Raw genomic sequence first — 16,387 nt, 5'->3', positions numbered from 1 at the left:
ATCCATGAAAATTGTAAAGTTTGGGTGCAAAGTGCACATAGATGGAGGTGAGGTGGGAACTCCATTAATAATTATTAACTTTAGGGCTTTTACTTTTTTGCAGATTTTGTTCTGGAAGTGCAGCCCTCCCAAAGGTTGAAGGAACTGATGTAACAGGTATATAGAAATATATTGAAATAATTCCATTTGTATATTAACACATTGTACTTCTTCATAGTACTAGTATTGGGAAATTGATTCACTGTTTTACTTTTCATATTAAGGGATTGAAGAAGTGGTCATTCCAAAAAGGAAAACTTGGTGAGTATTTAGTCAGTGCTTATTCATCATGGGGTTGAGTGCTTATTATAAGCAAAACATTGGTAAGTAAAGGATTCAGTGACAGAGCAATGGAGAGCATTCTTGGGAAGAGAACAGTTGAGGGAGGAAAAACTTGGAAGTTTAGAAGAAAAACAGGAATGAGATTTACTTAATTAAAAGACTTTCTGAACTGAGTTTAGGTTAATGTTTACATAACAGTGAGTAATCATGGGAATAATTTCTTTAGAATAATTTTTTAAGGGGATTCTCATGGTTGGGAAAGCAGACAAAAATACTATCTTTATGGTCTTTAATAAGTTAAAATAAAATAAATGATGCGGATTGCAAAATTTAGCTTTTTTAACTCATAGATCCTTGAGCAAATTGCCTTGCTTATTCAAGATTTGTTGAATAAGAACTAAAACATCTTCACAAAAATTCTTATAGTAATGATACTACTGAATGTGTTTAAAAGCTCCCTAAAAAAAGCCAGATCTTTCCTGAGTATGACCTGAAGACTGATGTTAATTAAAAAAAAAAAGTCCTAGCTGGTTTGGCTCAGTGGATAGAGCATTGGCCTGTGGACTGAAGGGTCCCGGGTTTAATTCTGGTCAAGGGCACATACCTTGGTTACATGCTCCTCCCTGGCCTGGGCCCTAGTCGAGGCTTGTGCAGGAGGCAACCAATTGATGTATTTTTCTCACATTGCTGTTTCTCTCTGTCTTTCCCTCTCTCTTCCACTCTCCCTAAAAATCAATGGAAAAATATCCTCAGGTGATGATTAACCGAAAAAACTTCCTTAAATTATAAAAGTATTAATGGTTATTGCCAAAAGGTGTCTGGGGTAAATAGAACACGCAGAAGGAAACAAGATTTTTAGTGATCACACTACTCAGAGGCAAATTACTTTCATCTCTGTGCTACAGTAAAATGTGGGTAATGACAGTACCTACCTCAGAGGGTTAAATAAGCATTCGATTAATGCTTGCCACATTGTCAGAGCTCTGTAGATGATAGCTGTTATTTTAAAGTTCTGGAGTATGACATTTTTTATATAAATTATATGTATGCATCTAGTTTAGTAGAATTGATTTGGTAAATGTTCTGTTCTATACTCTGCTTTTAATTTTTAATTACTAATAGTATTTTATTATATTTAATTTTTAATTACTAATAGTATTTTATTATATTGAGGTTTATTTCTGTCTTCCCTGGCATGAGAATCAGAACCAAGATAAAAGTAGAAATAAACATATCCATGAATGAGTCATTTTCCTGAATAACATTCAAGTTCAAAGCATTTTATCAACCTCTATCCCTGAAATACAAAAAGGAGTTTTTGGAGGGTATGCTCAGATAGCTTATGATCTAGTCCAATCTTATGCATAGTTATACTTTATACCTTATACTCATATTACATGTGTACATAACTTACACACATAAGTAAAGGCAATACAGGATATGATATAAATCAAGAGTGGTTGTATTGCAATAACCAAGGTGAGTTTTATTGAAAAGTGTAGAAATTTACCTGTACCTTAAAATGGATAAGATTCTTTTATTAGCATCAGAGTCACCTAGGAATTTTATTTATAAAGCATATTCTTACAAGTAATTCTCATGAACCCTAAAGTATGAGACTCTCAGATACGGAAAACATGATCATGTCATGTGGTGGGAAGAGGCCAAGCAGGCAGGCCTGTGAAATGCTCTATTAGAACAGGGAAGTAAGAGTTGATACAGAGCATTGATCAGCAAACTGAGGCCAGTTTTTTTACAGCTCATGAGCCAAGAATGGTTTTTACATTTTTTTTACAGTTAAGTCAGAAGAAGACTATTTTAGCCCCAGCCGGCACAGTTCAGTGGTAGAGAGTCAGCCTGTGCACGAAGGGTCTCAGGTTCAATTCCTGGTCAAGGGCACATACCTGGGTTGCAGGGTCGTTCCGAGCCAATTGCGTGCTAGAGGCAGCCAACCCATGTTTCTCTTTTCCTCCCTTAGCCCTCCCTTCCTTCACTCTAAAAATCAATGGGAAAAATATCCTCAGGTGAGGATTAACAATCAAAGAAAAGAAAGACTTATTACATGTGAAAATCACATAAATTCAGATTTCAGTGTCAATTAAAAAATTTTTGGAACACCACCTCACTCATTTGTTAATATATGGTCTGTGGCTCCTTTGATGCTACACTGGCAGAACTGAATAGTTGTAACAGAGTCCCTGTAGCCGATAAGCCTAAAATATTTGCTATCTGTCCCTTTGCAAAAAAAAAATGATTGATAGAGATTCTCTGATAGAAAGCCCCTGAATTCCAGGCTCAGGAATTGATGCTTTTAGACTTGGAAGAAGTCATAAGGACTACACTTTTTGTTGCTTTATTTTAGAGGTGAAAGTGATTGGAGGCTATGATTTCCCAGATCACTCACGTGCCACAGAAAACCCTGACAAATTGTAGAGTCATTGTGAGCTTTCATAATGAATGAGACATGATAAAGGTAGTGTTCTGAACAGGCTAATCTGAATTGTATAGTTATTTTAGGGCTAGCAGGGAGCCCAGTTATGATCAACATATAGGTAACTAGGCTCATGAAAGGATGTGGAGAAATGGGTGCTCAAGTTTGTTGATAGGGCAGTCAGCATATATAGTTGGAACAGTACTGTGGTGGGAAAATTGCCAGAATCACAATTTAAAATGTGTATACCTTACAGGTTAGACATTCTAGAGGAACACTTGAATATACATTCAGAGACATGGATGAGTAAGTTCTTTATAACTTGAGAGTAATACCAAGTTGAGCCAGCCCCAAGTGCCCATCAATAACTAGGTAGATAATAAAAGTAGTTATTGTACAATGTAACATTTAAAATGTTTTTATTGATTTTGGGGAAAGAGAAAGGGAGAGAGAGATAGAAACATCAGTGATAAGAAAGCGTCATTGATTGGCTGCCTCCCACACGCCCCCTACTAGGGTCGGGCCTGCAACCTGGGCTTGTGCCCTGACAGGGAATTGAACCTGTGGCCTCCTGATTCATAGGTCCATGCTGAACCACTGAGCCACGTAGGCTGGGCTACAATGTAACATTTAAATAAATTAGATTTTTATGTAGTAACATGTATAATACAGTCAAACTTAGAACGCATATATACAAAATGACAGTATATGTTTTTTATGGTGATATATATATGTAAAAATACTGTAAAGCGTTCTAGAAATACTAACAACAAACTCAGAGTGGAGTAGGAAAGGGTTACAAGATGATGCCATGCACTTTAGCATAACCTGTAATGTTCTAACTTATTTCTTAAGGATAATGTATTCATTGAGATTGTTTAAAATAACCCTTTAAAAAAAAAGAACTAGCCCAGCAGGTGTTGCTCAGTGGTTGAGAGTTGACCTATGAACCAGGAGGTCACAGTTCGATTTCCAGTCAGGGCACATGCCTGGATTTCAGGCTCAATGGCCAGGTTTCATATCATTGGATGCAGCCAATCAATGCTTCTCTCATTATTGATGTTTCTGTCTCCCTCTTCTCTGAAATCAATAAAATATTTAAAAAAGAGAGAGAACTAGTGAGTAGTCTGAATGTCATGAAGTATGTTATTTATTTAGTATGTTATGAAGACTGCTCTATTATAAGACTGAAATGTGCAAATTTTGTTAGGGAATGCTCAAAGGTGAAAGAATATCTTTGTCTTTTGCTGAAATTACATAAATGTGACTTTTAAAAATCTATAAAAAAAAAACCCAATGGGTATTATATATCTACATCAGGGAATTACTCCGCCTTGATGCAATATAAAACTTCATGTACTTTCATTTTCAGATGACTTCTATTAAGTTTTTTTTAAAAAAATATTTTTGGTTTATTAAATTTTACTCTTTCCTCTTTGGAAATGCAACACATAAAATCTAACAAAAGTCGTAAAATGTTTCAAACCAAATTATCTTGTCAGTTATTCTGATGAAATCTTCTTTTCCAGTAGTTGAGTAAAGGTCTGTACCCAAAGGTACAGTGGGTAGTGGCCTGACATTCTTATAAAGGTTATATAGTTGAGACATTCATTCTAAATTAGAAGGGTGGATCCGAATCATCTGGGAATTCAGTAGTAATGCATGTGACAGTTCTCCATGGAAATTGGAGGTTCTGATTCAGTAGGTCTCAAGTACAGCATGTGATTTATTCTTATATATAGCTGAATTAAGAGTCACCAATTCAGATAATGAAGGCAAGAGCAGTCCAAAATGCTACAGTGAATATGCATCCGAGGGGTGCAGATAAGAAACAGAATAGATCAGGATACACTTTTATGAGATGAGGGTGGAAATCCCTAACCCTGGGTGATGGTTTTAGGGTAGGTAGGTACAAAAGGTAGGCAAAGCATAGTACTAACCACCTTTAGGCAAAAGAACTAGACAGCTTTCTCTCGTTATTCTAGTGATCTTGAGATGTAAGAACTGACTTTAGTGAGACCTGAACTTGGTTATTGACCAGCTCATTCTGAGAGTAGAATCACTTGTTCATTTTGTGAGTGTGAAAACCATGGTGAGGGTTAACTTGTGGTTCTCATTCTTAGGGATAAAGTGGCCGTTCTGCAGGCTCTTGCATCCACAGTAAACAGGGTAAGTAGGACTTTTAGGTTTCTGTGTCTAACTCTGCTAATATCACATTTAATGTTCACACCTCTTGTTATTCACGATTGAACTTTTATGGATCTAGAAAGTTTCTTAGAAATTATCTAATCTAGTCTCTTCATGTAACAAAAAGGAATATAAAGCTTTTAAATTTTCTGACTCAGGGCTGGTTGGGATGTTAAAGCCTTGACATAGTTTCATGTCTTTTGTTTCCAAACTTAGTGTTTTTATGCTGTACCACTGATCGTTAAACCTGATTCTCTGAAGAGCTTGTTGAAATGCATGTACCTGGGCAGGGGTGGGCAAACTTTTTGACTCCAGGGCCACAATGGGTTCTTAAACTGGACCGGAGGGCCAGAACAAAAGCATGGATGGAGTGTTTGTGTGAACTAATACAAATTCAAAGTAAAGGAGCGGAGGGGAGAGCAAGAGAACTGGATAGAACAGCCGGATCCGGCCCGCGGGCCGTAGTTTGCCCAAGGCTGACCTGGGGGATGGTTTGGGTGTGATGCTATAATGCAAGTGAACTGTACCAGCTGAACAACAGTACCTGCCTGCTGGAAACAAAAGTGATCACCAATGTGGGTCCTGAAGCCAGAGCAACTAGCTTGTGATCTTTATCATAAAGTTGCTTTATCTCTTGATGCTTCTGTTCCCTTTTCTATAAAATGAGGATCAATTATAGCACCAAACCTCAAGGTTTTGGTGGGAAATAAATTAGTATATGTGAAAGAGCTTAGGGCAGTGCCTAACACAAAGGAAATGCTCAATAAATGCTAGCTATTTTAGTCTTACTACAACTATCTTAGTGGTTTTTCAATAATTGCTCTGTTGACAATTCAAGAATAGAGCTTGCAGTCTGGTAGAGAAACTGGAACCTTGGTAAAGGCCTCACAAATGGAACTTGATTGAATGTAATTTTCATTAGCTGGAAACTATACTTTTCATTCCAACTATGGGAAATGTCTAAAGTAATTAAGTCCCTCCTTTTGTCACTACATCTGTGTGACTACTGACCCTCCTTAAGGCCATTATCACAGATTTCCAGAATTGCTCTTCGGTTGCTGATGTTAAACCTCACGGGGTGTAGGGCCAGATGTGCACTGATATTCCCTGCCAGTTCTGAGGAAGGATTTTAAAGACTGCATCTCTGCAGTAGCAGGACATTGAGATACTCAACCACTCACTCACCCATGAATAGGTACCCGAAATATAAGCTACAGAAATGGGCCTCTGAGAGTGCTCTTGGCTTTTCAGTGAGAATGGCCCCGAAGTTGTAGAATTGAGTGTACAATTGTCTAACTTGGGATCCTTAAAATCCAAGGGATAGTCATTATTCTTTCAGTAACCCCTTACGATGCTCATCAGGCACTGTGCTGGTGGTTGTAGACTTAAGACACAGTTCTTGCCTGGTTCCCAGAGAGGGAAGCTGTAGGAGCACTAGCAGAGTGTCCATGACCAAGATTGGGAAGGATTTCCAGAAGACCTGATGGTTGGATTGGTGCTTGGAAGGTGAGAAATTAGGATACAGTCCTGGGAAAGGGTATTTCTGATAGAGGCAGCACCATGAGCAGAGGCCCAAAGGCATACAATGAGTTTGTATGGTGGGAATCAAGGATGTGTGAGGTAGAGAAATGAGAGAAGAGACAAAATCAAGAATGCTATTCTAGTGACTTCTGATTTTTATCCAAGCGCATTGAGGAGTTTAAGCAGTGGTGAGATAGACAAATTTTAGAAAAGATAGCAATGTAGAGATGGGAGACCTTTGAATGCATGATAAAGATCTTAAAATTAACATCTCAAAGCCAAACCCCCTTCCCTCCAAACCAACTCACACGTTACTTTGCTATCTTGTTAATGGCAGCTTCATCCTCATAGTTGCTCAAACCAAAGTCCTAGGAGACATCTTTGACCTCTGTCTCTCGGGCCCCACCTTAGTAAATCCTTTCTTCAAAATGTATGTGAGTGGAGTTTCCGAGGCCACTCCTGCCATGTTTTACTACAGTGAAAGGATACAAAGCAAAATCAGCAAAGGGGAGGGCACTTGGGTGAAGCCCAGAGGAAACCAGGTGTGAGCTTCCAGGGTCTTTTCCTGGAATCAGGATTTGCCTGATTCCTCCAGCAGAGTAGTGATGACCCATGTGCAGTGTCTGCCAGGAAAGCTCATTAGGGACTCAGTGCCCAGAGTTTTTGGGAGGCAGGTCATTTAGGCACCTCTGCCTGGCACATACCAAATTCCAGACTCCCAGAGGGAAGCAGAAGTTCAGCATAAACTACATTGTACAAACAGTTCGGGCACAGTGACCCAGTCTTACCAGTACTGGGAATGGTGGGAACCATTCTGAAATCCAGGTTTCCAGCTGCCAGCCGAGGACCAGCTGCAAGCAGGCCTTTCTAAGAATAGCAGTCCCATATTCTCAGCACTTGCCACCACCGTGATCACCTTGGTCAGCTAAGCCACCATCATCTCTTAATAACCTGAATTAGTTAATACAGTCTCTGTCCCTCCCCTTCACTTCCTCCACACTCTACAGCCTGTCCTCGATTAAGCAGCCAGGGGGACCCTGCTGAAATGGTAGATCACGGCACTCTGCAAAGAACCCAGAGCCGAGATAAAAGCTGAAGTCCATCGTGGGCTCCTAAGGCCCTGTGTGATCCTCACACATGTTACCTCTGCCTGCCCATCCTGTCTTCCTCACTCACTATAAACATGCTGGCCTCCTGGCTACTTCTCGGTTTCTCAGTGGGCGTGCATCTGGTCAGAGCTTTAATATCTGCTCTTCCTCTGCTCCCTAATCTCTTGAAGTTTTTGCTTAAATATCACCTTTTCAGTGAGGCCTCCCCTGACCACCCCATTTAAAATAACATATATCATTTCCTGATACTTCCTTATCCCTTTCTCTATTTCATTTTTCTGCATAACAGTTATCTCCTTTATACTATATATTTTATTGTTTTGTTTACTTTCTGGAGGATCCCCCCCCCCCCCGCCACACACACACACACACACACACACACACACAATTGTAAGCTTTATAAGGGAGTGAGAGTTTTATCATTCCCCTGGTAGAATAATGCCTGGCACATAGGAGGTGCCCAATAACAATAGAATGAATGAACAGGAAAGTCCCGGAACTAAGGCAGTGGTAGTTGGGATAAGGGACTGGGGAGCAGGTGGATATTTAGGAGCTGAAGTTGGTTGGGCCTGGTGACAAGTTAGTTGAATGGAAGGAATGGGAGAAGATCTTAGGATTGGACTGCAGTGGTCAGTACCATATACCACTCAGTGAGGGTGGGAACTATCAGGGAAGTTCATTTGGGGATAAATCTGGTTTGAGGAGTCTGAGCTACAGGGCCAGACTAGAATTGTTTCTCAGAAACCATAAAGAACTTGGAAATCATTAGGGGAAGAAAATTGGGAGACAAATAGAATAAGTCTAATAAGTTAAAAAGACATTGGGCATGTCAGCAAAACCAGAGACCCTGAACAGGTATTTTAATATGGGTGCTGATGAGGATCAGAACCAATGCCAGGCAGCAGTGTGCGTGCTCTCCGGGTAGCCCAGGCAGCAAACCTGGAACTGCTCCCTCTGGTTCGCCCCTCCATGCCTGCCTCATTGTGGTAGAGTGGCATAGCCAGAGGAAATGGGCCTCAGATGAGGAGTGGGAAGGAATATGGGTTTGAAGGTGGCATCAGGAAGCCTCCAGGCCCTTGGTATGAACAGCCTTCCTTTGAGAGCTACAGGGAAGCTCACCAGCTGGTCCACCCCAGCCCTCAGAGAAGTCATGTCAGGAAGACAAGGCATCAAGGGGGCAAGCAGAAGATTCAGGACCTAGGGTGAATATTTTTCTCTGGAACAAAGGTTCCATAAGGCCTGGGGAAGGATGCTCTGGGGGAGAGGAAGTAATCGGGGAGCTGTTCTGAGTGAGCCCCTGGTGTGCTGGAGTTGAAGGAAGTATAGAATCCTGGACAGGAGGACATGGAGAGCTGCTGCTCGTTCCACTTGCCGAGAGGACCTAGTAGGACCCTCCATTTGGAGGCGAGACTTTGGGTAGTGACCTTGCTTTGAAGGAAACGCTCGTGTGGGAAACGGGTGCCCCGACGAGTTAGTTTAGAGCAGTGGTCGGCAAACCGCGACAGTTTGCCGCTCTCTTGACTAATGAGTTTGCCGACCACTGGGTTAGGGGCTTAATCACAAGGAACAACAGCAGCCTGTAATTATTGAAATCGAGAATCTAGGTCAGTGGCCGCAAACTCATTAGTCAACAGAGCGGCAAACCGCAGCTCGCGAGCCGCAGTTTGCCGACCACTGGTTTAGAGGATCTTTACATAGAGTTTAAAATAACAATACTCCCTTTTGATAGCAGACTCGGATCTTAAGAAGCAGTTGTGGGGGTTTGAAGAATTATTTGCTTTAATTGTGTGTAACTAGAACCATGTCTTATAGAGCTGAGAAACCATTAGTCCGTTTCTCTCTCTCTCTTTCTCTCTCTCTCTCTCTCTCCTCTCTCTCTCTACATATATATACACACACACACACACACGTACAAATACAAATCTACATACGTATTACTACATTGTTTTACATGTATAATTGAAATTTATTTTATAGACTTTTGGGGCATCTGTGAAACTCACAAGGTCAGATCCTCTTCATAAAAAATCTAGCTAAAGAGACTTCTGTGTCTTCTCCACAGGATACCACAGCTGCCCCTTACACATTTCAAGATGATCCTTACCTCATACCAACCTCCTCTGTGGAATCAGTGAGTACTTACTTTCGTGTGATTTTTCTAGTATGTTTTTTCTTGCTGGTTTGAGTACAAGTAATTTAACTTAGTTGTAAAAATCTAAATTGGTAAACTTTTTGAATCCTTTACTACTTCATTAAAAAAGTTTTAGAGACTAGCCGGTTGGGGCAGGGGTATTTAGGCCGTTTCACTCTGGAGCAGTCCACTCAGTTGAATGCATTGTTTTTATGTGCCTCAGTATGTATATAAGACATGACCTGAAATCATGTCACACTCAGCAGAGGTGGATGTGTATTATGTAATTTAACTTCTAATTGGGATTCTGTGTATTGATGCATTCCTTTTTAAGGGGGAGAATAATAAGTCTTACTAAGAATGTGACTTGGATCTCTTGAATCTAAATTACATGTAAATACCAATTTATATCTGAGTTGTTGTTTTTTTCTTTATATAGCGTTCATTTTTATTGGCAAAGAAGTCTGGGGAGAATGCAGCAAAGTTTATTATTAATTCACATCCCAAATATTTTCAGAAAGACATAGCTGAACCTCACATACCGGTAAGGAGAGGTAATTGCGATTTTCAGATAATACTATATAAATGTAAATTTAACCAAGCTCTTATGGCTAACATTTGAGGAACTATTTGAATGCCCTCAGTATATGGAGGGGGAAAGTCTTTTAATGTGTAGTTATTTGTGCCCACAATACTAACTTTTTATAGTTTTTTTATTGATTTCAGAGAGGAAGGGAAAGAGAGAGAGAAACTTCAATGATGAGAAAGAATCATTGATTGGCTGCCTCCTGCACACCTCCTACTGGGAATAGCCTATAACCTGGGCAGGTGCTCTCTTGGTTCATAGGTCAGTGCTCAACCACTGAGCCACACCAGCCAGGCAATACTAACTTTTCTTTTAACCTCCTTCTATATGTATTTGCTCTTTATTTTCCCAATTTGGCTTCTGATCTTTACCTATATGATTTTTCGTTTTCGGTTTCCTTCGGTCGCTTTTCTATCCACTCCATAAGCATTGCTGTCTTTCTTCGATTTCCATGCTCAGTCATATTCTGTCTTTGTCTGCACTCTTCTTGCTTCAAGCCTTGTATTTTATTTTGCATTCTTGTATATCTGGCCTAGATCCCTTCTGTGTTGAACTCCAGATTTTATTTCCAACTACCTCTATGTACTATAGTCACTAAGAGTGAGTATTTTTGCAGTACCTGTCTGCTGTATGTTAAACATTGTGCTTAGTGGTATCAGTACAGTGGTGAGCAAAACATGTGCCTCTGCCCTCCTGCGTTTTTTAGTAGAACTATAACCTTGGACACATCATGTCCAGAAGTACTCCTCTCACGTCCCCCTGCTTCTCAAAGTACACATTCCCAAACAGAGCCCTCCTGCTTCTCAAGCCTCACTCTTAGAGACAGATTAGGAAGCCGATACGGTTGTATAGGAAAAGACTGAAATCCTGGACTAAGATGCTGGCAGCCATGGACTGATCATTTGTTGGCCCACCCTTTCCTCTTTATATTTTTGACTAACAGTTACCCGTCTGTGCTTCGATCATTTTTGCTTAAAGCCTTACATGGTCCCTTGCCTCTGTGGCAGGCAGCACTCTCACAGCCATGAGATCTCTTATGTCATTACCATTTACTCTGCATCATAATTATTTCCTTACTAGAGGCCCAGTGCATGAAATTTGTGCACTTGGGGTGGGGGGTCGTGTCCCTCACCCGGCCTGTGCCCTTGCAGTCTGGGAGCCCTCAGGGGATGTTTGACTGCCACAGAGGTGGGAGAGGTTCCCACCACTGCCGCTGCGCTCACCAGCCATGAGCCTGGGTTCTGGCTGAGCAGCGCTCCCCCTGTGGGAGTGCACTGACCACCAGGGGGCAGCTCCTACATTGAGCATCTTCCCCTGGTGGTCAGTGCACGTCATAGCTACTGGTCGTTCCACCATCAGGCCAAAACCGGCTCTCCAACATCCCCCAAGGGGTCCCGGATTGCGAGAGGGCGTAGGCCATACCGAGGAACCCCACCGGTGCACGATCGGGGCCGGGGAGGGACCGGGGCCGAGGAGGGACGCGGGAGGTTGGCCAGCCAGGGAGGGACCGCAGGAGGGCTCCAGGGCATGTCTGGCCCGTTTCACTCAGTCCCGATAGGCTGGACCCCAGCAGCAAGCTAACCTACCGGTCGGAGCATCTGCCCCCTGGTGGTCAGTGCATGTCATAGCCACTGGTCAACCAGTCAACTGTCTGCCCCCCTGGTGGTCAGTGCACGTCATAGCGAGCTGTTGAGCGGCCTTAGCATATCAATAGCATATTATGCTTTGATTGGTTGAATGGATGACAACACTTAGCGTATTAGGCTTTTATTATGTAGGATTTGCTTTCTCCATTAGTTTGTGAGTACCTTGAGGGTAGAGAATGACTTCCATTTCTATATCCCCAATATCTGGCGTAAAGTGGTTGCCATTCAATAAGTATTTGAATAAGTTACTGAGTGAGGTAAAATCAGCATGCCCTGGTGATATTAAAAATTTAAAGTAAAAGAAAGCATAAAGGGTGAAAGGTTTCTGTACTTGGACACTTAACCAAGACTGGGAGGAAGGGCCTGGCTGCGGTGGCTCAGTGGATTGAGCGTCATCCCATGGAGAGATCTGGGTTTGATTCCCAGTCAGGGCACATGCCTGGGTTGCAGGCTCCATCCCCAGTAGGGGGCGTGCAGGGGGCAGCCAATCAATGATTCTCTCTCATCATTGATGTTTCTATCTCTTCCTCTCAATTCCTTTCTGAAATCAATAAAAACAACTATATTTTTTAAAAGGTTTGGGAGGAAAGGAGATAGGGTGGTTTAGCAGGGAGATATAATAAGTTCAGCTTGTTGGGAAATTTAGTTCAAGTAGAATTCTTTGGATATGAATTAGATATTTATGTTTGGGTGCTTTTTAAATATTTCTTCTCAAGCTAGTAGACAGCTAAATAGTCTTGTTTTCTGGACTGAAGAGGATTTTTAAATAATTTTTTAAAGTTATATTCCCTGCAAAGACATTCATGTTAAAATGATATAAATAATACTTGGTGCATGAAATGTGAGTTGGAACAGTGACATTTTATTTCGGTGTGTCGGTGATAAAAATGTCCTACTTTATTGTCCTTTCACCTGCACCTGTTTGTAGTAATTTTAGTATCTTGTTTTCCTAGTGTTTGATGCCCGAGTGCTTTGAACCTCAGCTTGAAGATATAAGTGAAGCTGCCCTAAAGGAGCGAATCAAGCTCAAAAAAGTCAAAGCTTCGGTGGACATGTTTGATCAGCTCTTGCAAGCAGGTGACTAGGTTCATTGAAAGCCCCCCCCCCCTAGCAACAGTTATACAATCCCAATAGTTGTGAGTAAAAGTTACAGGGGTTATTGTGCTACTTGATGGCATTGCTGCTTGATGGCACTGTTTATATTTTTAGTAATTTAGTAAATAATATTTCAAGTTCAGCTTTAGCTTCACTTTAAAATTATAGGTGAGAGAGAGTTGCAGCTTTGTTAGTTTTTGTGCACTTGTGCTGTATCATAGGTAGAGAATTGATGCTAGTATTTCTGGGCAAATATTTCAGTGAGGGCCTGGATCCAAATGGAATGGTTCCGAACCAAGTGGCAACAATTTAGAGTGTTCAGTTGGGAAATGGTAGTTAAAACCCATGAGATAGTTTCTCTGGGGATATCCTATCTAATAAAAAAAAGTAGTATGCAAATTGACCATCACTCCAACACACAAGATGGCTGCCCCCATGTGGACACAAGATGGCCAGCAGGGGAGGGCAGTTAGGAGGGACCAGGCCTGCAAGGGAGGGCAGTTGGGGGCGATCAAGCCTGCAGAGGAGGGCAGTTAGGGGTGACCAGGCCAGCAGAGGAGGGAAGTTGCAGAGGACCCAGGCCTGCAGGGGAGAGCAGTTTGGGGGGACCAGGCCTGCAGGGGAGGGCAGTTGGGGGTGACCAGGCCTTCAGGGGAGGGGAGTTAGGGGTGACTAGGCCTTTAGGGGAGGGGAGTTAGGAGTGACTAGGCCTTCAGGGCAGGGCAGTTAGGGGTGACCAGGCTGGCAGGGGAGGGCAGTTAGGGGCAATCAGGCTGGCATGGTAGTGGTTAGGGGGTGATCAGGGTGGCAGGCAGAAGTGGTTAGGGGCAATCTGGAAGGCAGGCAGGTGAGCAGTTGGGAGCCAGCAGTCCTGGATTGTGAGAGGGATGTCCTACCGGGATCATGCCTAAACGGGCAGTTGGACATCCCTTGAGGGGTCCCAGATTGGAGAGAGTGCAGGCTGAGCTGAGGGACACACTCCCCCGTGCACGAATTTCGTGCACCAGGCCTCTAGTGAGTACATAAAACAAGTGAGTACAGGGTCAAATTTCATCTTATATCTTAATCTTTTAGTCAAACCATATGATTAGTAGGAATTGTGTCCTTGTCTGTATCATCCTAGGTGTTCAAGTTGATGGGAAGTGTATCTATTGTGAACATGGAGAATAATACTAAAATATGGCTCGTAGAAAAAGTGAAAATTTTTAATCTAATGGGCTTTAGTTCTTTGATGTTTCAAGGTTTCTTTCCCTTTTTCTCTTCTGCCCACAGGAACTACTGTATCTTTGGAAACAACTAATAGTCTGTTGGATTTACTATGTTACTATGGTGACCAAGAGCCTTCAGCTTACTATAATTTTCAACAAAGGGAAAAATCAGAAGAGTTGGTAATGGCTTTTGGCAATAATTTTCTAAGTTTATTTTGGTAGTAACTCCTCAATGTAAGGTGGTTCTTGTGTTATGTGTTAGGGTAGTAGAGATTTGTTCTTACCTGTGGTGAGGTACAGTAGCTTTAATAAAAATTGATGTGGAGGAAGGGAGAGATTTAAACAATTATTTTAATACTTCCTTTCAAACTATTTTGACCTTGCCTACCACATGCAGGCAAAGCTTTGACCAAAAATGTTTGTAAACCTCTATATTGTCACTTACAGTGACCGTGTAATGTCTGGCAGACAGGGAAAGACCCCCTGGTCACAGCCCCCTCAAAATTTCCTACAGGAGTGGGCACGCTCTGCTGGGGGTACGGAGCATAAGTGGGCAAGTAGGCTCAATACATATTCCATTTTTATTAAAAAGTTTTCATATACACAAGGAAAAAATCAAATTAAGTGTTTTGGGATGATGGGACTCATGGGTGTTTTTGTTTTGTCTTTTCCAATTTTTATCCATTAAATGTGGAATTTTTATGTACAGAACTAGAGGCCTGGTGCATGAAATTTTTGCACTCTGGGGGGGGATCCCTTAGCCCAGCCTGCACCCTCTCACAGTCTGGGAGCCCTGCAATGGATCGCCCCCACAGAGGGAGGTCCCACCCACCACAGCCTGCCGGTCGATGGCCTGGGCCTCCCTCTGCAGGGCGATCATGGGGTGATGGCGGGGCACCCCCCACCCGCTGAACAATCGCATCACATCCACCTTGGCTGCCCTGGCGCCCCTGGCGCCAGTGGGTGTCATAGCGTGGTTGTCCAGATGATGGTTCCACTGTTTGGCTGTTGAGTCGAGTTGCATATTACACTTTTATTATAGATATTACTATAGATAAGCCTTTTAAAGTGTAAAGGCAGGGGTTGCAGTCATACCTTGTTTGCCAAGAGTATCTTTAGATTCCTTGACCTGCCAGCTCTCTGCCTCTCCAGTCCCAGCTGCAGAGCCTCTACTGACTGTGCAGTTCTGACCAGCCTGCCTTGCTCCACATCAGCCTCCCCCAGAGCTTCGTTTATAACAAAGGACAAAATGTAGTCTTATAAAAACACTTTAGCTGTGTGGGTTAGTATTAGACATTCTGTGTTCCATGCCCAGTTATGTCGTGTTCTCTTGTTTTCACTCGAATAATGAACAGCATTTCTGTATAGATCAAGCCAGACCTGGCCTCTGAGGAGTCAGGCATGTTGTTTTAGGATCCAGTGTCTGAGTCAGGGCCCCACACAGCGCACTGGGTTCATGGTTTCTCCAGGCTGTCCCTGCGTTAAAGGCCATCTTTACTTTTCATCTGTAAATGAGCTGATTTATGCTTAATAAATGCACATTTCTTAATAAACATTTAATGGGTTTCCTCCTCACCTTCTGCTGGGTCAGTACTTCCTTTATTTTCTGAAGTTTTCTTTGCCTTCCTGATTTTGGGTAGTCTAATGAGGAGAATGCTTTTTGTTACCATCTTTTGTTTTATTTTTGTTGATGATGGCTCATTTCAGGAAGAGGCCACAGAGGAAAATACCGAGAAATCTAAGAAAAGGGCTGGCCAGCAGTTTGGAGTTGTTTGGAGGTATGTTGCACATCATTAGAATTTCTTTTTTATTTTTTTAAAATATATTTTATTGATTTTTTACAGAGAGGAGGGGATAGGGATAGAGAGTTAGAAACATCGATGAGAGAGAAACATTAACCAGCTGCCTCCTGCACACTCCGTACTGGGGATGTGCCCACAACCAAGGTACATGCCCTTGACTGGAATCAAACCTGGGACCCTTCAGTCCGCAGGCCGACGCTCTATCCACTGAGCCAAACCGGTTAGGGCTAGAATTTCATATTACAGTTTTCTTTGAGGCATGTTCCCATCACCCCCTGAAGAAGGTATGATCCTTTAATGTTCTAGAATATAATTTCCTTTTAGTGGGCAATATAAATGTCCCAAGTGGT

The 16,387-nt window shown here is 42.1% G+C and overlaps 1 protein-coding gene across 1 annotated transcript in view; it reads left to right on the top strand.

The window, feature by feature from the left end:
- The window catches only part of PTCD3 (pentatricopeptide repeat domain 3), a 35,913-nt gene that overhangs the window by 2,008 nt on the left and 17,518 nt on the right, over positions 1 to 16,387 (top strand). Inside the window, exons 2-9 of the mRNA XM_080686524.1 lie at positions 104 to 156; positions 264 to 300; positions 4,876 to 4,921; positions 9,632 to 9,700; positions 10,140 to 10,244; positions 12,886 to 13,009; positions 14,300 to 14,415; positions 15,943 to 16,013. Coding sequence (XP_080542650.1) covers positions 104 to 156; positions 264 to 300; positions 4,876 to 4,921; positions 9,632 to 9,700; positions 10,140 to 10,244; positions 12,886 to 13,009; positions 14,300 to 14,415; positions 15,943 to 16,013 — 621 coding nt within the window. The remainder of the gene's footprint in view (positions 1 to 103; positions 157 to 263; positions 301 to 4,875; positions 4,922 to 9,631; positions 9,701 to 10,139; positions 10,245 to 12,885; positions 13,010 to 14,299; positions 14,416 to 15,942; positions 16,014 to 16,387) is intronic.

Source organism: Plecotus auritus, assembly GCF_963455305.1.
Source record: "Plecotus auritus genome assembly, chromosome: 8".
Classification (NCBI taxonomy): Eukaryota; Metazoa; Chordata; class Mammalia; order Chiroptera; family Vespertilionidae; genus Plecotus; species Plecotus auritus.
This window is presented reverse-complemented; position numbering and strand designations above follow the sequence as displayed.